This window comes from Myiozetetes cayanensis, unplaced genomic scaffold, assembly GCF_022539395.1.
Source record: "Myiozetetes cayanensis isolate MyiCay16 unplaced genomic scaffold, myiCay2020 scf1, whole genome shotgun sequence".
NCBI classification, from domain to species: Eukaryota; Metazoa; Chordata; class Aves; order Passeriformes; family Tyrannidae; genus Myiozetetes; species Myiozetetes cayanensis.
Genome location: NW_026086604.1, coordinates 83,499,349 through 83,523,018, shown reverse-complemented (window position 1 = coordinate 83,523,018; position 23,670 = coordinate 83,499,349). Strand labels below are relative to the sequence as shown.

The 23,670-nt window shown below is 43.3% G+C and overlaps 1 protein-coding gene across 1 annotated transcript in view; it reads left to right on the top strand.

The window, feature by feature from the left end:
- Positions 1–16,581: 16,581 nt before the first annotated feature.
- DUSP22 (dual specificity phosphatase 22) overlaps positions 16,582–23,670 on the top strand; it is a 44,341-nt gene continuing 37,252 nt past the window's right edge. The window contains exons 1-2 of the mRNA XM_050319079.1: positions 16,582–16,874; positions 23,083–23,116. Of these exons, the coding sequence (XP_050175036.1) occupies positions 16,854–16,874; positions 23,083–23,116 (55 nt within the window). The 5' untranslated portion in view covers positions 16,582–16,853. The remainder of the gene's footprint in view (positions 16,875–23,082; positions 23,117–23,670) is intronic.

The following is a 23,670-nucleotide window of genomic DNA, read 5'->3' as shown; positions in this document are numbered from 1 at the left end:
GTGGCTTCTGGTATGATTTAGTTCATGTTCTATAACATCCTGAAAGTTCTCAGCCAGAAAGGAGACCCACTGTATTAAGCACTAAATAGTTGTAAAGACTAATTTTAACACTTTTTCCCTGCTGGGCTTTTTTTGAGTGAAATCAACCTCTTCCTATAAGTATCCTTTTTTGATCACAAATTCTAGCTCTAAGTTTACATTTGCCTTTTTCTTTTATGAATATTATTTTTTTTTCACCAGAGGAAGATGGTTAAAAAGAATGTACTTTGTTCTGGATTATTTGTTCACTCTCCAACTCTCACTTTATGAACCCATGCTCTTACATTAGAAAGTTCTTCTGCTGATCATTACTGGAATGAATGATCTTTCTACACAGAAACATAGTGAAGCTACCTTTCATCTTTTCTTTCTAAAATGGTATCAAGAAGCTGCTGTCAGTATAGGTTCAGTTTGCTTCAATCCTGTTAATTCTGTCTTCATTGCCTGTGGTAGAAGATAATTTTTTTATTTCCCTATTCAGGCTAGAAGTCTTTTGGAAATCACCAGAAGATTTGTTTGAATGTGGTCTGTATCTCCGATACAAAGTTAACATTTTAGAGCTAACTTCAGGATAGAAGACTTAAGGGATAGACCTGAATGATGAAATGAAACTTGAGAGTACTTGGAACATTGCAAGACAACAAACCAAAATCAAATATTTTAAGTTCTAATTGGAATGCACCCAAACCCAGCAAAATGTTTCAATCAGGAGCAAAGGGTGAGAAATGCTTTGGGAAGTTCCAGCAAAAGCTGAGATTTGATTAAAACTAATCTTGAAGTTCCCCCACCCACATGTGTCACTTGATATTCAAAAATACTCACAGAAAACAGAAACTGTATGGAAGATTTTAGTTTCAGCTGCATTTCCTAGCCTAACTTGCAGGACCGAGAAGAAATGACAGAAGTTACTCTCATTGGTTCTCTTAAAAAGTGGGAATCTCTTTTGAGAGGCTGCAGCGTAAGGGAAGATATATGTCTTAAAAGGCTGCACTTCAAAAGCTGAAGCAGTACAACTTGTTGTTGTGTTGGTTTTTTTTAAATTTCTGCTCAAAGCTCTCCATTTATCCAAAAGAGTGAATGTCCAGTTATGCTTTGGAAACATATAATAAAATATGTTTCTCGCTGGGAAGTTGTTAAGATCCTCATAATTAGATGAAGAACAGTAAGAGGGAGGAAACAGTGTTATGCCCATTTTTCTGAGGTGCAGCCTTTAGCTTTTAGATATTTTTATCCTTTAGACTTCAATAGGTAAATAGATACAAAAGGCAGTTTTAAATAAAGAACTCTACTTTCAAAATGTAAATTAGATGTCTCAAAGTCTTCATGTATTCCAACTGAAGTATGTTGTCTAAATCATATGAAACTCTGTACTCAAGACCTACTGAAATGTAGAAAACAACACCAAGTTTTATGAATCTTAAATCCAGTATCTTTGCTACCACCCTTCCTGTCATCCAGTGGTAAAGATGTGACAAGAGAACTGGAAGGAGAGCTAAGACCATAGAATTAATATTAATTTTAGCTTACATAAATTATCTTTTTTATTATTGTTGTCTGAGGAGTTTAAGACTTTTAACAAAAGGGGAAAAAAGGGAAAGCAAAAAAATCTGTGAAATTGTAGAATATTGTGAGTCACCGTAAACTGCAGGAAAAATGCAAACCCACACAAAATGGTGTATAGATGTAGATATAATACTAACATAAAATTCAGATCCCTATCTTAGGTCCCTGATTACTGAAAGAGAGGGATGAATGTAAGAGATTTGATGTACAAAGAAACTGCAATATTTAGATATAGCTTGAATATAGAGGTTTACAGAGCTGGTTAAGTAAAAGATGGTACATAACAGTGAGACTGAGCTGAGGATGTTTGTCTTGTCATGAGGACTGAGAATGTGGAGAAGCTTTCTGAGAGAAAGGCTTGAAGTTCTGTCTGTGTTGTTTTTAAAGCTGATGGCTAGACAGCATGAGAAAATACAGAAACAGGGTGTTCATTAGGAAGGCAGAGGGAAGGTCCAAGGAAAAAACTTGTGAAAGGCCAGGGCTAGTAGGGCAGAGCTACAATAGCAGCTTTTTTATGTGAGATCTCCCTTAGCAATAGGTGATACAAGGGGAAAAGAAGCAGAATCATTGAGTCCAAGACTTAGATGAAGTTGGAAAGGATCTCTGGAGGTCACTTAGTCCAAGCTCCTGCTCGAAACAGGGAGTACATTACAGACAGATCAGCTTGCTCAGGCCTTGCTCAATTGGGGTTTTGTTGCACACAATCTCTCTGGGCACCTGTTTGAGTGCTTAACCACCCTCCCTGTGACGAAGCGTGAAAGTCTAGAGGAGCACGTTTGATGCTGGAGAATGGTACAACCATTTTATTTTAAAAAGATGACTTCAGCTTAAGGATAAAGTGCTAGAAGTTGTCAGTGAATGAGATTTCAGAACTGGCAGGTCAAAAGCAATTTTGTATAAGCCCTTAAAGTATGGCACAGAAAGAGTTGACACTTTTTTAGAAAACTTCTATGAGCTCTAGAGATAAGAGAACCTATAATTTACTTACATTGGTACGTAGAAAGTTAATGCTTATGTGATTTTGCAGATGCTATCCCTTTCAGTGGTTGACCTATCCATATTTATGACCCAGGTTTTTGTCCATGTTTGTCTGAAATGTTCATGGTCAGATATCTTTCTCAATGTTCAAAATATTCTGGGGAATCAGAACCAGAATTAAAAAGAAAGATTTAATTTAACCAGAATGCCTTCAGCCACGAGTTCTCTGTTTGGAGGTTCTTTTTGGCTTTTAAAATATAAGATGAAATGCTTTATAGTGTACAACCATCACCCAAAAACAAAGTCCATAAAAATACTCTTGATTTTGTTGAAAGTAGAGTTAGGCTGACACTTTGCGGTTTTGAAAATTCTACCCATAGGTGGCAATTGAAACTACTCAGAATATTGACTGTGATGGAAAAAAATGCATAAGTAATAATATTTGAGACTGAGAGTTTCATTGCACAACCTAGTAATGCCATGAACTTGTGTAGGTGCTGGATCAACTCAGTTTTCTCACCTCTGTGCCACACACAGTGTCACACCCTGCTCAAGGCAAGGCAGAACTACTTTTATTATCAGAGCTACTTTTGTGTCAGGGGGCCACAAAATGATGAAACAGTAGCTTGAATGTCACAAGTGCACAACAAGCATGCAAAGCATGTAGCAGGCTTACAGCTAAACAGCATTCTAGATGTTTATTCAACTGCTAAGTAAAATTTATAATAAAAGTAGTAGATGTCAGGCCCTAGGAAGAGACTTACACCTCTAAGTTTAAATTACCTGCTAGAGTGTGCATTAGCTCCTTACAAGTTTGTGCATCTGGACTTCACTGTAAAAGGATCAGTGAGTGCAGTAGTGTTTCGAGGTCAAAATCCAGTCAAGCTGATGTTTGGATGCAGCTAAGGTGGGTACTTGGTTTCAGAAACTGGATAGTTTTCTTTTGTTTCTTAATCTAGAATTAACTTCAAGGCCTGTCTTTCATTTCCAAGTAGTGTAGTGCTTCTGACTTTGCTGCTGCCCACACAACTGTCACCATTTCTCCTGCATTTTCGCTGAAATAGTGACTTTCTCTCTGGTCAGCCACCAAACTAACATCACGATAGGGTCATTGAAGGCTCCCTAAAAAGAGATCTGTGTCTAAAGACAAGAAGAGCCAAAGGCCAGTTTAAACGTGACATTGTTCTGAAGTCACCATGGAAGAATTCCACCTCCTGTAGGAACAACTGACATCATCATTTGCATTGAAAAAGGGGTTTTCCCCGGATTTTGTCTCTGTGCAGCTAGTAGGTGTGACCAGCTAGAGGAGGTGAGATTTGATTCAGTTCTTTGTGAAAAAGTTCAGTCTTTTGCAGGAAGGATTTCCATGCCTTGACCCAGTGTATATAGGAGCACTCCCTTTGTTTCACATTATATTCCAGTCACTCTGAGAGTGCTGAATTTGCATAGAAAATATGAAGGGACATAATATGATATTCTGGAGAAAAATTTCAGAAAGGAAAGAAGCCATCACAAGCTTTAGAGATTTGGTTGGATTTATGCTATAATGTACATGAAAATAAGCATATTTGTGATGGGAAACACTGAAGATGACAAATGTGAAACCGCATTACTGGAAACATTTTACAGAGTAGAACTGTCCTTGAGACATTAATTCATGAAGCTGAACAATACCTTCAGTGAGTTCAATGAGCAGTAGATACTGCTGTATATAAAAGATCCTTATTTTGAGTCAAAGTTGAAGAACAAAAGGACAGTTGTGTCTGGTCTAACTGATCAGCTGGCATGTCCTTTTAGCCCTTTTCCAGTGGTATCTGAGAGCAGATGGCTAGGGGGAATCAGAAGGTAAGGTAAGAATATAGTGTAACTTTTCCAGAATCTTCTTCTGGCCTTTAATAATGTGTAGCTCATGGATGTCCACTGCTAAAGGATTTCCTGTTTAGCGATATCCTTTATGGATTTTTTCAGTTGCTTATTGAGCCCATGCTGCACCTTTTTACATACACGCTTGTGCAGCAAGGATTTCTAGAGTTTAGCTCAATGTATAAAGGACCACTTCCTTTGTTCCAGCCTGCCCTGTGCAAGTTTTATCTAATGCCCCTTAGCTCTGGCATTGGAAAAGAGACTAGGGACAGCCACTGCTCATTCACTTTTCCTATGGTACGTAGTTTAATAGATCTCTAAACACATCCTCTGTCAGCCTTCTTTTTTGCACAATGGAGTCTTCTATGTCCATGTCTTACAGAGCCGCATGTGATATGTGTACCTGTGAATTATTCTCAAACTCCAAAGCTTCCAGTTGAACAGGCAGTTTGGAAGGAAGATTTAAGATCTGTTTTTCCCCTTAGAAAATACGAATTAATTTTCAATAATATATTATTTTCATTGAAAATTATTAATTTGGTGGTAAAAGCATTAAAGATTTAACAATCTTTTCATTTTTCTTCATCACACTGTTTCCCATAAGCTGGTTTAGAAAGAAGATATTTTATTTTTATACTGGAAACAGTTTACCCAGAAAAATATGGGCACTCCTCTGGGAGAAAAGGTCCAAAATCAAACTCTTCTCCATGGTTGCTTTCATTTTCAGTGGCTGAAGCACAGACTCTTGGAGGGCAGAAATGAAGGTAAAAGGCAGACTTTCAGAAAAAGGAAAGCAAGCATTCACCTGTAACTAGCATTTGAACCATCTACTCTTCGTGGTTTTTTCTTCTGCCATGTGATCTCTAGAGAGTGGAAGATAGTAAGGCCTGGAGCTGTGATGTGCAAGCAAGAAGTGGACTGGGAGAAATGGTGAGTTAAGTGAGGGACAAAGATTAAGGGGAAGGATAAAGGAGAAGGGGAGAAAGGGGAAGAAAAAGGGGAATTGAATAAATATGTATGGCAGAAACAGGATAATCTTGCTTCTACATATGCAGAAAACCTGTGCTTTGGCTGTTGCATTGACTAATGATTCATCACTGCGACACAAAGAAAACAAATTTACACTTTCTTTCTCGTTTCACATGGGCAGAGGAAAACAGCTTCTCAATTTTAAGATTTAGCATCAGCATTTTCAGTAGAGAATCTAGTATGCATTGACAGTGCCAGACTGCCAAGTATGCCAGAAGGTGCACAGAGACCGAAATCCTCTGTGTAACCACAGAAAGGCTCAGAGGCTCTCAGCCTGTAGACTGTAGACTTCGCAAACGTAGACATACAGCAGTCTTGTTCTAAGGGGATCCTTCCTTCCCTTCCTCCCTCCATCCTTCCCTAGTACTAGAAATGGGTGAATGACCTCTTCTATGTCAGCAACTTGTTGAAAAACTTTCAGATTTAGGGGCAAGGGATACAGGTCTGTTGATTTCAGTGAATGTTGCACCTGACAGACTGCAGCTAGCTGACAGTCACTTTTTGGTTTCCAATAGAACATAAACTACACTGAGCTTTCCTGAACCCAGAGACATATAGTAGTTTGATTTGATTCAGCAAAATTAACCCTTTTAATGTACATTCTATTTTGAATATTTTTCACCATCAGAGAAGCTCTAAACGTGCAGCACAGACAGGATGTCATAGCTCCTGTTCCTCAAAAGTCAGAGCTTTGCCTTGTTCTGTTTCCTGATGAACTGCAGAAAACATTATTTCCTGTCACTTGTGTTCTAAAATAATCCCCACTGTCGGAGTGAATAAATCAAAGGAGGTCTGCTTGTTTCAGACAGCATCCTGCTGCTACATAGTCTGTCCACCAAAATGTCAAATGGAAACACCCTGTGGGATCGCTCCCATGGGTTTCTGTGAAGGAGGCTCCAGCAAGGAAAGGACGGAAGATCCAGTGGAACAGCTGCTAGCTACCTGCTGTGTGAAGTTCGTTTCCCTTGAGCTTCTTGGGATTGTTATAACCTATGTGTGTATAGCCTATTGCCATCAGGACTAGCACCAGCTCTGCTGCTCAGTTGTGAGTTGTAACAACACACATAACAGAGATACAGTCTTGGGAAAGTCAGAGCAGTAACTACCCACTGCAGGGAACGTGTATCCCAATACTTACATCTTCCACTAGCCCTCCTCCTTCTTACATTCTTTCTGCTAAAAAAGGCAACACACAAAGAGACATAGAGAAAAGTTAACTTGCTCAGTCTTTATATTGCTTCTCTGTTTTCTTTATTGAAGGGGCCAACATATTTGGTTAATATAGATGCTAGCCTTTTGCAAATGCATTTGTCATAGTCCCATGTGTTTGTGAACTTCTTCAAGTTTAGAAAATCTGCTGTTGTTCTTTAGCCTTGGCTTTTCGATCATGTTTTCTGGGCACTAAATCTCTGGAAACCCTTCCAGGAAAAGGGATCTTGTGGTTCACCTGCCTGATCTATTTTTTGAAAGCAGTTTTGCTTTAGTAGCTTTTGACTTTACTATTGATTTTTCTACTGTGATATTTTATGTTCAGCCCTTTAGAAAACTTGGTGCCATTCAGCCACAGCCATCCTATTGTTCTGCGGTGCTTCCAGTTTGCATGGAAAATTATTCATGTTAATAACTCTCCATTGTTCATGTCTTATCTTCCTAATTCATGTCAGAGAGCTACACAATGCAAGCCCTCCGGTCAAAAGGCTTCTGTACACCTAAAGGCATGAAGGGATTTGCCTGAAGTTGAATTCAGAGGAATTAAAGGGTTTAGAGACTTAAGTAAAATCATACAGAATTCTTAAGATTTTCTTAATTTCTCCTCAGGTCACGTTGCCCACCTGTGCCTCTGCTAGCAGCCTTTGACCCAAATACTTCTGCCTGTGCTACTGCCAAGCCTTGTTGTGTTTCAAAGGGAGACTGACTATGGTTCTGCACGGCGATGGAAGGCATTCAGCTCACAGTGTGAGAGAAAGGTACTGTCTCAGCTGAGATGGAGTTAGGATATTGGTTACAGATATCACTTGAATTCAGCAAACAATATTTAGCCTACCCTTGCATTGCTGCAGAGGGGTTTGCCTCTTCCTAAAAACTGTGAGGATGATTACTGGTCAAGTAAAGTTACTGAGGCCTTTAGATTCATTGCCATTTTCCCCCATTTGTATACATAAGGTAATGTTCTGGATAAAATAAATAATGGGTTTTAGAAGTTAGGTTCATAAGCATGTTTTCTTAATCTTCAAAAACTGCTAACACGCTCATATTACAAGAAAAAAGTTAATGTTTGATGTATATAACCCATACTACAGAACTAATACTAATATAAGATGCAGTGTCTTGTATGTAACTGCAGAAAATTGTAAAAACATGCTAAAAAAACCATGAAAGCATCTTTTCAGTTGCTGTATAAAACCACTCTTGTTTCTCAGTTTTTAAGCACTATCACTCAGCACTGGTTTTGCTTCCTAATGTTGATTTGCTTTGAGCTGAGCTTTTGTTTCACAAACTTTGTGAAACACACCTGTTTAAACACTTTGGCAATATGAAGCAAACCTGAAAATGGCTCAGTATCTATTATTTCATAACTGAAACCCAGTCAGGTTTCTTTTGTATTTTAGTATGATATTGTAAGCCACACAGGAAACCTACCTTCATTTCTATAGTGACTTATTCTAGAATATTTGTTCAGATATTATCAACTATATTATATATTTAAATTACTCAGTGTTGGCACCACTCCTAAAGACAAGTCCATGTACATGCATTATATAGCTCCATTCAGATATCAAAGCAGGTGGAATAATAATCAAATTTAAAAAGACATTTTGAAATTTCCTGAAATGTCTTCTTTCTTTGTTTACAAAAAGATAGGTCCAGTGAATCTTGTATGACAAATAGTGTTCCTTTTCCTATTGAAATCAACGACTAAGCTACATTAGTTCACTGACAGCATAAGCTGTTCCTGTTAAGCAGTATGTGCCTTCATGGACTTCAGTGTAAATTTATGTTATCCTACCCAGGTCTAACTAGAGTTTGACTATTGCATTCCCTCCTGGTGGGTTTGACTTTTCCTGAACCAAGTACAATTGTCTACAAGGAAGAGACAGAAGTATTTTTGCTTACAGAACCAGGTTCAAAGACATGGGTAAATGAAACAAAACTTAGTAATTCTACTAATAAGCTGAACATTCAGCCCGTGTTATCAGCATTGCCAGATGGATTTCAGTGGAAATATGCTGCTTTTTCACAAGTAGTGCTCTGGGAGACTACGCAATTTTCTCAGGTTAAGGAGGAGTTTAGACATAAGGAGAACTAAAAACTTTCTGGTCTCAGAGACAAACAATCTCCTTTCTTTCCACCCTTCTCCACATTCCAATTTACCTCAGAATTTGTATGATGGCATTTTTCAGAACCCTTTTCACAGTAATAACCAAACCTCAAAAGGCTCATTAAAAAGTCTTACCTTGAAGGAAGGTCCTTTTGTGAATTAGTAAGTGGTTTGAACATGAAAAGCAAAGGTGGGAGCTATTGATCATTTTTCACAATTTAAAGAAGTCACAAGAGGAGAGCAGGCACAAGAGTCCGTGACAGGTCCAGCATTGTCCAACACATTCACAAATCGTCTGGAGAAGCTGGTGGATAGCCAAAGTGACTGATGATGAAAAGTTGTTTCAATAGTCCAAAACAAAAGCTGCCTGAGAAAGTAGCACAGGGATCTCACATTATCAGCTGACTGGGTAGTAAAATGGCACAGAAAATACAATGCTGGTAAAGTACAAAGGAGTGCATATAGGAAAAATACAGTCCTAATAAATGCAAGCAGTTGCCACTCAAGAAAGAGATCTTGGAGTCACCATAGATATTAACATAAAAGCACCAGCTTAACATTCAGGGACTGTGTGTGTCCTTGGCTCATAAACTTGATCTGCTGATTGCCAGAAACTGGAAGATATAAAAGGGGAAGGAACCCCGCTCTGTACTCACCCTGTTTCTTGTAGGTATCCACTACTTGCCATTCTTGCCATTGTTGAGAAAAGATGTGGAGCTATATGGATCCTTGCTAAGACCTGGAACAGCTGCTCTCATATTCTTATGTAAAATAAATGGTTTGAGAGAGTAGATCTAACCTGGAGTCACAAAGGAAAGTGAAACTATTGAGAAGTATACAACCTGGAAACCAATGTGTCAAGTCCCAGACAAAGGACCAAAGGATCAGAACAAACAAAAGAGCCTCAGAAGAGACCACAAGGAGACCCTGAATTAACCCCTGACAGCTTAGAAACTTGCCGGGTGTTCTGGTGCTTTAGCACAGGGGTTGACCAGAAGTATGAAATACCACAGTAAAACATCACAGAAACACCCAAAGAGCTCAGAGACAGATGTGAGCATTATCTCCTGCAACTGCAAGGTGTCCAGGAGTAGCAGAAAGTGAAAGACATCAGCTTAGAGAACAGAGCGTATGCAAAGAGGACAATATCATCAATTACATGGTTCTTCCCTTGGAAGGAGACAACGGTTGAAAAGAAGACCAATGAGCTGCCATCCTGAAAGCACACAGTACCCATCCCAGACCAGTAATTCTTATCTTCTCTGACACAACTTTACTGGTGACTGCGCCTGTTGTGCTGATCCAGCCATATGGGATATTATAGTGTTTGAAAATATCTTTAGTTTAATACCCTGAATTCACACCACGTGCAGCAGAGTATAGGTTTACATATCGACATCGGGTGTTAATCTGTACTTAACTGGGCCACATCAGTGGAATGGCTTGTCAGCAGTGGATACACTGCTGAGGAGAGACAGTGCTCAGCAGGAGATGATTTTAGAACAGGGATTTGCAAACAGCAGAATGTGAAGTCCTGGCATTGTTACTGCTTCCTGAGTCTCGACATGATTCACATCCCCAAAGGTACTTAATTGTTGTTGAGAGAAGCTGCAATCATACTGATCCAGGTCATCTTGAGTGGCCATATATTTAGAAAGAAAACACATTTTTTAATTATAACTAGCAGAAGGCAGGCAGGCAGGCAAGGGGCAATGAGTTTGCTGCTTAACCTGAGAACAGCTTAGGGGTTTACACCTACACAGTCTAAGAGGCATGTTTCTTGCCTATAAGTATGCTCTGTGCTCTGCTTCCCACTCATCTTCTGTTCTCAGCTGTATTATGGACCACTCCCAGCTCGCTGAAGTGTCCTGGACATGCAGAATCCCAGATGCACCGGAGAAATACTGCCAGACTTTCTAGGTAACCATGTGGCTTGGAAGGACCTTGTTGCCACAGTCAGACAGATAACTGCAGTAGGCCAAAATAATGAAACCAAGTGAAAACTCTGCAAGAAAAATCGAGCAACTGACTCTGGATGATAATAATACTGTATCAAGAGTAGGCACCAGTAAAAGCAAACAGTGCAGAAAACCCCCCAAAAAACAATGCAATCCCCTCAAAGAGTAACTGAACATTCTTGGAGAATGTAGTGAACATGTTGGACATATAAGTATTTGGATTGTGGTTTTCGTATGTGGTATTTAAGGGCTAATATCTTAGATTTTGGCCAAGAAAATGTAATATAATAAAGAACTGTAGCTTTAACTGTTTTCAATTGATCAACCACAGTACATCTTAAGACATATGCCATTAAGGAAAAGCTATTGGGAAAATGTCATCAAAATAAAGATCTCTGCCCAGCACTTCGTCTGTAGGCAGGCCATGATTACAGAAAACCACATTTTACAATGGGTATCATCTGATGGTGGAGGATGGGGAACCACCTCCTGGCACTGACCACTGCTGCTTCTGCAGCTGGTTCAAAGATTCCTGCTGATTTTGGGGGGATCAAGCCCTAATGGCTCTCAACTGATGGCTGAACATCTAAATTATGTTCATCAAGTTTCAGTGGGAACATCAAAATCTGACCTCTTTTTACTCTGAAGGGTTTTCATGGACCAATGTTTATAATGTTTATAATGTTTATAATGGTCTATGGGCTTCCTCCACAGAGGTGTTGTGAAGGCTGTGTGTGTTCCCTTAGGATTACATGTATATGCCCTAGAAGCAAGAGGTTCGTTTATCATAACATTATTTTTCCATTTGCGGACACTTTTACGTGTGCCCAGAGAGAGGAATACATGCTTGGCTTATCAAGAGAACACATTTGGATATTTTCACTCACACTCAGCAATAGACTATTCTTAGTAACTAGTAATATGCATGTGCCTTGCAGCATGCTTTTTGATAGCCTTATTTCTATTCTTTGGGGATGTAGTATTTTACCATATTTCCAAAGAATCTGGCATTAAAAGAAAATGTCTCACTCTTTTTTTAACATGGCAGTTTCTCACAGTGAAAAATAAATAGAGCTGCTACTAGGACCAATTTCTTTCTTATATACAGATTGGAAGTAAAAGTGTCAGGTTGATCTGGTAAATATATGCAAGGCAAAGTAGTACAAATTCAGGGTTAAAACTGCCTGCTATGAATTTTAAAAGAAATTATGTAATTTTTAACCACTTAGTGAAATCAGAAATTTCAAGGTCTATTATTTTCTCTATCTCTATTTTCTAAATGCTTAAACCAAACACCCCACAGCAGTCTCAGTATCTGCACTTCATGAGTTTTAGCGTGGATTAATTTATTTTAAAGCCTGAAGTACATGCAAACAAAATTAGCTGCTGGCAGGTTTAGAGACACAGAAGTGCAGTAATTTGGTACATGGTTGCCATGGCAGCTAACCTACCTCTAAATTATCTTACATGCTTTTCTCAGCCATTCTCTAGCATTGTTCCTCCTGTCTGAATTGTTAGGTGCTGTGGTTTTGGGGGGTTCTGGGGGGTTTTTTTTGGGTTTTTTGGGGTGTTTTTTTTTAAGATCTGTCTTTTGCAAAGCCCTTCTTTGTGCCATTTTGGCCTCATCTGCTGGCTCAGCCCTTATGTCCTGGTATACTCTATATTTTGTTGATATCCACTAATGAAAAGGGGAAGGAAGAGGAATACAAGGCAGAATTATGGTCTTCCAACTACTCTGCCTGTTGAGAGCAGCTTCCTGAAAGCTGTTGTTTTCTGAAGTAAACCACAGTGGTAAATTCCCTTATTTCCAGGACTTAAAGCTTGATGAAATATCATTGATTTTGCCAAAGTTACTGTAGATTCACAGTGACTTAAGACAGTCAAGTTATCAAATGATGAATGAATTCTGCTCTGAGGCTACATGACAGTAAATCAATCTCTTCTATCCAGAGAACAGGTTTTGAAATGCTTTGGCAGTGTTTATTACCAAATAGAAATATTAAAAGAATGGGCAATGAGTCCTGCAAGCTCTTTCCCTTCCATTCACCTCCCTCTCAGCACAGTTAGAAAACAAGCCTGGTGCCATTTATGAATTTTAAGGTTTCATTATTTATTTCCGCGAAACAGTTCCTTTTTGTCAAAATGCTCTGTTTCAGAGGAAAACCATTCCACTGGTTATTTCTGGCCAACCATTCTTTTTATCTCCCTTTTTGCCATCTCTGAGAACTAAGTTGTGACGCTGTTTCACAGGAACCCAGCCCAGGTCATATCAGTTCCTGACAGATCGTGGATAGCTGACATGCCTTCTGCCTATGGCTGAATGTGAGCTCAGGGTTTAGAGAAAGTGAGATCAGAAGATAAGAAGTAGAGAGCATTTACTAACTTATTTTTGATGTAGTAAGCTCAACGTAGTAAGCGTCAACGCAGAAGTTCTGTCTAGTTTTTAAGAAGGTTCAGTTTCGTTATCAGTTTGGCTGGCTGTTCGTTTTCAGGCAATTGCCTAGAAGGTGGTTGCTGCTGCTTTGCATTGACAGATACATTTTTGTGTGAATTCAAGAAGTGGGAATTACTCAATTTATGATCCTCATATCACAAAGAAGTAGGAAAATCCCCGGATTTGTGGGATTAAAGGCCATGCTAAAGTGATCTCTTTTCAGGGATACTGACTGAAGATTATGAGATTCAGTGGGACCTTTTTGCTCTTATTTTCTGTGTTCATTTATTCAGTCCAGTCATGTCAGGATAGCTTGCTTTTTAAAATGAACTTCAAAATAATAAAACCAGTGCAGATACTAGGCACAAGGAATAAGATCTCGAGAAGTGACAATGAATAAACACTTCATGAGGATTTAGGCTTGCTGAAGACCTGCCCCCATAAATGCATTATGTGGTAGTTTATTAAACAATGGCTGAAGAACAACCACTTTTTTTGAATAACTGGGTAAAAGACACAAGTCTGGCAACAGTATCAAGATTCCCCCTCTAGACCTATGGAGATACAAAAGGTATACTTTATTTTATTTTTATTTATTTTTACACCATAGTAAATATTTAAGAGATAAGTGGATTTTCTCTCACTGCTTTTTAATCTTGTTATGTTACATTCTTCCACTCTGATTTTTTGCTTTTTCACTGTAAAATGTTGCATGCATGCAATAAAAGTATAATATAGGAAAGCACTCAGGGCTGAAGTAGGCATCCTGAAGAGAGTAACAAAACTTGAAATTGAAACAGAGGATCACAATTCCCATGAGGTTGTGTAACATTTCCTATTCAGAAAAATGTCAGATACTAAGTTAGATATATTTATATTCCTTTTGTATTGCCTAATATAATAATTTCACATGAATTGCCCATGCACAGTACTTTTCAGCACTCTTTGGAAAGGCCAGAAATATTGTTATTTGCAGTTTACTGATAGGAGAACTGAGTCATGAGGAAGTGAATTGATGTGCCAGGACTTCCAGCATATTGACCACAAGGCCTTCCAGTTATCATGGACATCTTAGCACAACACAGATCCCTGCAGTTATTAGGAATATTATTTGCTTTTCGTCCTTCTTGCCAGCATTGCTGTCAACTTTCACTTTGGGGATACAATGTATGTGTTTAGTAGCTATTATGGCAAGCCGTGATTCATACTGTTTGGACCTCAGTCATATTTTGTACGGCATGAGGATAAAGTCCATTACATTCTGGAGAGCTTCACCAATGAAATATTAAAGCCAATATCTGTGATAAAGCTCACTGCTATGCTTTTCACCAGTATGGAGAGGGAAGGGAGGAGAGAACTGCAGTGCTTAAAGTCGGGTGGTTATCCTTCCTGGCCTTACAGAGAGACTGCTATGATGTTTTTTGAGACTGATGATGATATGACATAGCTTCACAAGCTCTGTGGAGCCCCAGGGAGGGAAAGGTTCAGGAATGCTCTAAGCGCAAAATCAGTGTTTCCCTAGGGTTCCTCTGAAATTTAAGCATCTGTGGTGATGACGTGGCTGTTTCAAGTAAGAGTTTTCCATCATTCTAGGTAGTTAAACCGGTGGGTTAATCTCTGTTCGATTTCAAGCATGTCATTGGCTTCTGTGGAAACAGCACCAGTTTTTGAAAGATGTGGCAATACAATGACAAGCCACTGCTGAGCTGTCTGATCCTGATCCTGATCCCTGCCTCTGGTCTGACCCCACAGGGAGTGAGTTGTCCCTCCTCAGCTTTTTACAGGGATTGTTCTCTGAATAAATTCGGTCTTGGGTCAGACAGGTATTGAGAATTGCTTAAGCAAAGGGGAACAGAGGTGCTGTTGAGGGTATTGTGAGGACATGTTACCACCTCTTTGGCAACAGCAGATGTTTGACTGCAACTGGAGGTTGTGAAATTGTTCCCTTAGAGTTTACTTGTACTGGCAACCACTACCACTGTGTAAGAATCCCCCCCACCAACTAATCTATCCTTTGGAGAGTTCGTCCACCCATTATTTCATATACCTGGCTTTGCTGCTTGTTGACAATGTTTTCCATCTTTCACCCTTCCACTGCCTATTTTGAGCTGCAGATGCCCCTGACCTGCCTAGTCCTACCAAGGCATGCCCAAAAAATGACATCTTGGCATTGCTTTCTATAAGCATCTCACACTGACGCATGTATAAATACACAGGGAACTTGATGGTGGTCACACAGCAGCATCCTTCTCTGGTTTGCATTTGAGCCACTAAGGATTTCAGGCTTTTTGGGGACTGTTACTCTTCTGGTTAATGGGAGAGACCTTATGTAGTATCCTGTCCCTGCTTATTTGAATTCTGTATCCCTTAAGTCCTTCCCTGTATCCCTTATCACATTAACTCATTTGGAGAAAATTTCCTTCACTAACCACCAAATCCCCCATCACCACATCTTCCTAAAACACATCCCCGTGGCTCGAGGGATGTGGCTCTGTCATGTTACGTTTTAGGAAGCAAAGCATGGCTTTGAAACCATGCCTGCCAAGGCTCAGAAGCGAGCATCATTCCCTGCTTGAAGAGAAAGGCTGGACCAGGCAGTCTCCAGTGCTGTCAACCAGTACGATCCTGCTATGTTTGCTTCCAACTATTTGCTTCCTCCTCTCTGTTTGCCTCAGTTACGGCACGAATGTCCTCTGTGTCCTTGTCTGCCTACAGTATGGTTGGGATGACAGGGCAGAACACTGCTGCAGCGTGCCACGCCAGGACACAGGCCGCTGAGCGAGGCTCTGCTCCCGGCACAGCCCGATCCTCACACGCCGGCATCCTGCATCCCTCCTCCGCCCGACGCGTGGGCACCGCCACGCCAGAGCGGCACAGGCTGGCAAGCGGGAGGCTGCAACAAGCAGCCCTGTCGCCCAAGGCCAGGGTGCGTCCTGCCAGGGCCCGCTCGAGGACGAAACAACACAGGGTTCGGGATGGCAGAGGCGGGCGGGCAGCACCTGCCCGCACCGCAGCCTTGCCCTCCCTGGGCCCACCGGCGGCGGGCGGTCCATGCCGGGGAGCCTCCCGCGGGAGCCGCTGCAGCGGCCGATGGTGATGCCGACACCGATGCCCGCCCCACCGCGGCCGCGGCCGGCGCTCATCCATCCGCTCCTCCAGCGCTCCCGGAACGCCCGCCGGCCGCCGCGGGCCGCGGCAGGTGGAGCAGGTCGGCGGCGCGGGGGCCGCTGGGACGCGTAGTTCTGCGGGGCGCGCGGCGGGCGGGCGGCGCGGCGGCGCGGACTACAAGCCCCAGGGCGGCCCGCGGGGGCCGTGCCCGCGCTCGGGGGCGGGGGCGGCGGCGGGAGGCGGTTCCTGGCGGCGCGGCCCCGCGGCTCACCCCGCTCCCGGGGGCGGCCGAGCGGAAGCCCACCCCCAGCCGCCCGGCATCCAGGAGGGACACAGCCGCGGCCGGGGCGGGAGGGATGCGCCTCGCCTCGCCCCGTCCGACAGCGGCGAGCAGCGGCCGCTCTTAATTAGCAATTAGCTCGTCCCCAGTCATCATTCCACCCCCACCCCACCCCCGTTTCCCCGCCTCCCCGGCAAGCACTGTCCCATGCACGCCGACCCGCCGCCGGCAGCAGCAGCCGACGGCTTCTCCCGCGGTGCTGGCGCGCGGGTCGCTTAAGCCATGGGGAATGGGATGAACAAGGTAACGCGGTGGTGGTGGCCGTGCGCGAGTGCATGTGCTGGGGCCCGGCGCGGCGGTGCCCGGGGTGGCGGTCCCTCCCCGCCTCGGGGCGGGCGGGATGCCGCGGCGCCCCCGCCTTTGTCTCGCCCCTGCGCGGCGGGGAGCCGCGCCCGGAACAAAGGCCAGGGCAGCAGAGGCTTTTTCCCCTTTCGACTTCGGGGGTCCCCCACCACGGGGCGAGGGCGGAGGGACGGGGAGCGCGGCCGCGCCGCTCCCTCGGGGCGCGCCTCCTCCTCCTCCCCGGCCTCAAGGCGGGCGGGGGGGTGGCCCTGGTTTCGGTGATGCGCGCCCGGGCTTCCCCTCCCCGGGCCGAGGGAGTTCCCAGCGGTTCCTGGCGGCCGCAGTGCCCCCACCCCGGCGCCGAGCTTCAGTGTCCCCTGTGCGTCCCCCCGCCCCGGGGGCGGCCCGCGGCACAGCCCGCACCCCCGACCCGCCGCAGGACCCGGCGCTTCGGGCTGTCAGCGAGTGCGGGGCTGAGCCATGTGGCTTGGCCATCGCTCGCTCCGCTCCCAGGGCGCGGAGCAGCCCGTGGATACGGGGCTGTCGCCGGAGGGCTGGGCCCGGTGCCGGTGGGGCAGGAAGGCGCGCGGCCCCAGTGGAGATCGCGGCGAGGAAGGAAGATGAATCTGTTTTGCGAAGGGTGTTGGCCTTTTGGCAGTGGGGGCTTATTGTGTGCCCGATTCCCCTGGCATGTCATGGTTGTTACCAAGGGACAACCGTGATTTTTCTCAGTATCTCCACCTCTGCTTTAAACCCAGGTTTGAAAGTGTGATGGTAACTAGCCTTTTATATATAGCTTACTATGAGGAACAGGAGTTGAGTCATCTCTTCTGTCTTACATCCTGCTTTGAGTGCTTTGGGAGTAGCTTTGCTGTGTGCGTGGCCTACGACAGAGCAGAGGAGAACAGCTAGAAATAGCTACTCACATGTTGTCCTGGTCAGACATCCTTGCCCCTGGAAGTCAGATTGGTGAACGTCCAGAGTGCTTAGTATGTCACCTGGAAGGTGAAGCCTTTTCATGCTGTAGGTAGAGACACTGAAATAGAAACTTTAGGCAGCGGAAAGATCTGGCTGGTGAGGAATCAATTTAGTGGGTAGGAGGTAGAACTTCCCTTCGTCCTTCTCTCCATTTTTGCTTTCAAGTCTAGGTATAATATTGTGATATGTAGCACTCGTTGCAGTCACCTTCTAGGAGTGACCACAGAAGAAACAGCTAGAAAGACTCCTTTTAGGCTTCTGGTGTGGTTTAGTATTTTTCTGTGAACGTTTGAAATTATCAAAACATTTGGAGGGATAGGATATGGGAAGCTGCATTAGATCTTGCTGTGGTACCATGTGGGTAGGAATTGGCAATCTGTGACTGGCCAATTTGGTCATTTTAATTCTGCTTAATGTTGCCCTGGCATGTACCAACCAGAGCTTTCAGGAGAAGCATAATACTGCTTGGATTTTTCTCCTTTTTCTGATGACTGTATCCAAGAGGATGAGACATTCACCATCTGGGGGGGAGCTGGCTCCTTTAAGAAGGCTGTAACTATGTTGGGTACTGGCCATAAGGGTTTATTTTTGCAGGGGTCTTGCATGTGTGTCTGCTACTTGCCACCTTCAGAATATGCCCCTGGATCATCTGTTCATTTTGATCTCATGAGTCAGCAAATGCTGGAGGGGCAAGGGGAGGCATGGAGTCGTTAGCATAGATGTTGGGGGGTATTTGCTTAACTCAGCTTAGTCAGTCAATATAAATTGCCTTAGTTTCCAACTGAAATGGGTTTTTTGTGGTTTAGCTATAAACGGATGGTAGGAGAAAATAATCAGCTTATTCAATGGTGGATTACTTCATTTAAGGGGAGCCCCTGGTGGTCTAGGGGTAAAGGCGCCGCGCTATCACCGCGGAGACCCGGGTTCGATTCCCGGTCAGGGCCACTCCCAGGCAGGTGGGGCTCGTTAGCCCTTAAAGGCAACCCACCTACGTCCTAAGGACCTCGCTGCCACCGTCCAAGCTCGCTTGGCCCCGGCAGATGAACCTTAGGATTAAAGGGTGGGCTCAGTTCCACGCACACTGTGTCTCACCTAAAAAATCCAATGCGCAGGCTGGAAGGTGTAAAGACCTTCCCCGGATCTTCGCTCGTGAAGACTGGCCATTATTTACTTCATTTAAGGAATCTCTTTGTACTGATGCCAAGGGAAGAGGATTAATGGTGACCTGTAATGGGTGTGGTAAGGAAGAGCTCCAGAGACTGCTACAGCCTGTGTGGCTGCTTTTGGATGCTGAGCCTTTCTCAGTGGCATGGTGCCCTCCTTATTTTTCTGTCTCCTGATACTGATATATTTCAAAGCAAATAGCAGTCTCACCTGAGTATGTGGCCATTAGGGCTGACCAAGGGCTGGAAGTCTGGCATTCTTTTTAGGTGGTTTGTCTTTTGTTGCCAGTTTTCTCTGTAAAATTAGCCCTGCCTAGTGTTTTTTCCCTTAAGCCCACCCAAGCCTTCTGACTTTTCCCAAATTAAATTGAAAGCATTGGTTTACACATGCCCTTCTTATTCTGCTCAGAGAAGAAGAATTGGCTAGTGAGTGTGCATTGACTTGGCTACTATTAATTTTCAGTACTTCACTTAATTTTTCTTACATCTGTTAAATCAGAATGATTAATGTGGTCTGACTTAGGAAGTTGTCTGGGTGGCCTGATTTGTCTTCATGCTTATTGTCTAATGTTGACTTGTATTCAAAGTTCAAGTTGAAGTCTGTGGTTGAAAAACTACAAAGATGTTTTCCTGGAGCTGAAGTCTAGCAGCTGAGATGGTGACAAGATTTCATTATCTGTGAACAGGATATGCTTAGCGAAGAGTTTTTCCTGGTTTTTAGTTGTTGTTCATTCCTGTTACAGTTAACTGCCGGTTATTCATGTAAACCCTTCAGAAGGTTTGAGTGCTATCTCTACGACAAGGGCAGATAAGCAAGCCCTGTTTATTGTAGGAGTGGATTTATGAGAAATTTAAACCAGTGTGGCTACTTAGAGCTGATGTAACCACTTTTATGGAAGTCAGAGAAGCTATGCCAGCTCACGTCAGCAGCAAATATCCCCCCCCGATGCGTGCCGCTCTCCTGTAGTCCTGGACAAAGGTAGGCTTGTCTGTTCCTTATAATGGAGCCTGGCCATCTCTGAGAAAGCCCCGTGAACTTCTCTGGAAGTTCATCAGTATTAACGCATGTAGAAGCAGCAAGGAGTTAGATGCTTTGCTACGAGCATTTGTCTGTATAGGAAACAGCAGTGAAGCATCCCTTTAAGCCATTTTCCTGAAGGGTGTATTATCAGAGAGGACTGATGAGAAGCATCAGCAACTGGAGCAACCATTGTCTATTGCAGGGCTCTGCTTCATGCAAGGTGGAGGATGTGAGGTGCTTTCACATGCAAGGTGCAAAAGAAGACAGGCATTCATGTCCCTTGTTCCTTGCTTGTGCATTCTTCTACATCTGTTTTTTAGTCTGTGGTCATTTTCTCAATGTTTCGGGTGATGTAAAGAAGCTACTGTTTTTATTCATAAAGCAGTGGTTGAAAAAGTTCACAAAAACAACCACCTTATTTTTTCTACTCTTCTGACTCCCACCAGTTCTCTCTCACACGCCCCTAGCAGCCATCGGCCTTCGTTTTGCACAGCCCAGAGTTGCAGTTACTGAAGGCAGTGTGAGATGACACAGCTGAAAGTTCCCAGCCATAGTTGAATGCTGAAGTATTAGTCAGCATGACACGAAGATTCACTTCTTTCCAGGTAGCTTTCACCCATAGTAGTGTTTCTTGCTTCTAGAATGACTAGGACAACAGGGGTAACATCTGTCCTTGGTTGTAGGGTGTCCTAATTTCCTATCTAGCATACAGTGTTCCTTCATGATGCACAAATGCAGATTTCTGGATTTTTCCTCCTTTGCCAACAAGAAACCTCATTTCTGCAACCCCCTGGTGTTTCTCAGTATCTTTAATTTCTAATGTCTAAGCTTAATGACTGTGACTGGAAATTAAGCTTTTATCGTCTCTTGAGAGTGCACATTTGATGCAGAAATAATGTCCTAGAGTCTAAAATGCTATAGTCTACAGTAGTGGGGGTGTGATTGGAGATTTGTGCTGCAGATGGGAAATACCAGGCAGCTGTTTAAAAATATCAGCAAGGGTTTTTCCAGGTTTTTTTATTTGTTACGCTGAAGTTGGTGATCTGATTGGTGAAATTCATGCATAACTTGACTGCCTTTCGCTTTAAAACATGATTTTGCATGTGGAATCTGGCCTCTTTTGCAATGTCTCTTCTGTACTGTCCTCTCTGGAGCAGCTATAGGCTTCTATTTCCTAGTCTGGGATGGTGGCCTTGGAGCTGCACTTCTAGCAGAGTCATCGAGTGTACTTAAATTATTGAATTGTCCCTTGAAACCATAAGTCTTGTGCATTGTGGGAAGGGACCACAGGATGTTGTAAAGGTTCTTTTCCCTACTTGATACGCTGGCATTGGAAACTGCCCTGGGGATTTTTGCTGTTTTTTGTAAGAATATTGAATTTCTACAAATGAAGAGAGAAGGAAAGGAGAGAAAGCTGCCTGAGCTTATCTTTGCAAAACTTAGAGGTGCCTATTTGTACCAAACTAATGAACCATGTTCTTGACCAGGTAGTGTTGTCAATCAGGCCTTAATTTGCAAGCAAGGGTCTACAAGCATCAAGCTCCATCCACGGTCCTCGAGAAACCATCGGGAGAGAACTGAGTCCTGTGTTTAGAGCTGATGTGACACAGCAGGCAGAGAGAGATCACCCAGCAAAGCCTAGAGGGAGGAATGTTTCCACAAACTGAAGCTACAGGGAGTACAAGAAGTGCTGCAGCTTTTCTGTTTTCTGCAGAGCGAGATAAATAACAGCAAACACAATGATGCTTTTATCAGACCAAAGTCATGCAGCTAAAGCAGGCCAGAAGCTATTTTGCAGGCTCTTCTGCTGGCCTGCTAACCTTTGCATGGTGGACTGCTTTGCCTTTCAGCAGCAAGGCTGCAGTGAAACGGAGGCTGCAGTGATAATCCGTGATGAAAAGTCCTTCATGGCTTTCGGAACTTCACGGCTGCTGGATCGAGCAAAATGGGTGGAGTTTTCCCTTTAAACAGCTGCGTCTGAGAGACTGTTGCTGCTGTTGTGGTGACACTCGGGTGTTGCTAAGGGTTTAGGAAGTCAGCACTGACATATCTGTACTGGTGGTATGCTCAGCATGCACTGAGGAAAAATGGATCGTGCAGTTTCATCACCATAGTTCTGGTCTCTTCAAACGGTGTGAGTGTGGGTCAGAGGCTTCAGGTGGCAGATAACAAAATTCTTGGCTAGAAAATGTGCGTTCGGTGTGTGTGTTTGTGGGTTTTTTTGAGGTCCTTACTGCTGTTCCCAAGTTGGGAGGGTTACAAGAGGGTGGGAGGTGTAGCACTGTAGTGTCACCTGCCTCTGTGTATGTGCACTTGTCCTCAGACTGCACAGGCTGGTCCTTGGGCAGACCTTGAGACTCCCAAGTTAAAGAATGTCCTGTAATTGAGACCTGTGCAGGCGTCTGGGAGGGTTGGGGTGAGTGGGTAGATCTGGAAGAGAAACACAACAACTCATGGACTTTCAGCAGTTTCCTTTCTATGTGATCACACAAATCGTTGTTTGCAGTGATTTCCTCTTAAGAGCCCTACAGTGCTGCAGCCCTGACCTGCATGGCTTTGCACTTCAAAAGCCTCGAAGGGTGTCATTTTGCAGGGCTTTGTCCAGTTTCCGTAGCAACTTTAGGCAAATCACCTTTGGTGTGTGAAGTTTCACCATTAGTTCCATGAGGGTAGCTCTTACCCTGCTGGGGGGCAGGGGGAAGTGTGTTTTGTGAGGCCCACTTCATATTTGTAAGCCACATCTGCTATCCTTGGAGAGCCTCCATTATGTGAGAGTCCCCACGATTAACAACCCCGGCTGCCAACAAACTCTGTCAAAGCATGATTCACCTAGAGTTGTTTAGTTTGAGAAGGTTGCAAAGAATTATGAAATGTTGTCAGCATGTTTTAGATTGCATTTGACAATACTCTGGTAAAGTAGTATGTTCCATCCTGTATGCAAATTGAACTTTGTCAAATTGTCTTACCACAAGATATCTATATTTGATACTATATTTCTTTCTCACAGATTCTTCCTGGCTTGTTCATTGGCAACTTTAAAGGTAAGATTAGTTTTATCATTATCTCTAGGTTTATTTAACCAGGGGTTTTAAGGTGTTGTTTCACAGGCCCTTGGAATTCTCTGGCATCTCTGTAGCTTTTTAACCCCATCTTGCTTCATTTCTGAATTCACCTGGTAACACTTGAAGAAGAAGTCATCTGCTCTCTCATCTGTGTGCTGTGCTGCAAGTACTTTGAGAAAAGAAAAATGAATGCCATCTCCTTGGAGCATGCTTCAGCTGGAATTCCTAAACACTGGACTGCCTTAAATGATTCTTGTGCTTGGCAGACAAGCCTGTGATCCATGCAGATTCTTTGTAAGGCTTATTTCAAGCCCTCCTTATAAGTAAAGGCTTACTATGCCTCATGCTCATTGCTTTCATTATTTTGGTTATTTATAACAGCTGCTAAAGAGTTCTGTTATCACTGCTTGTGAGACTGATAGGTCTGCTGGTTGCAGTCTGACCACTGATACTTGTACTGTCCATGTTGCAGCTGTAAGTTTCTTTGGATTTTTTTTCCTTTTTGCATGAGGTTTGTTTTCTGTGTACAGAAA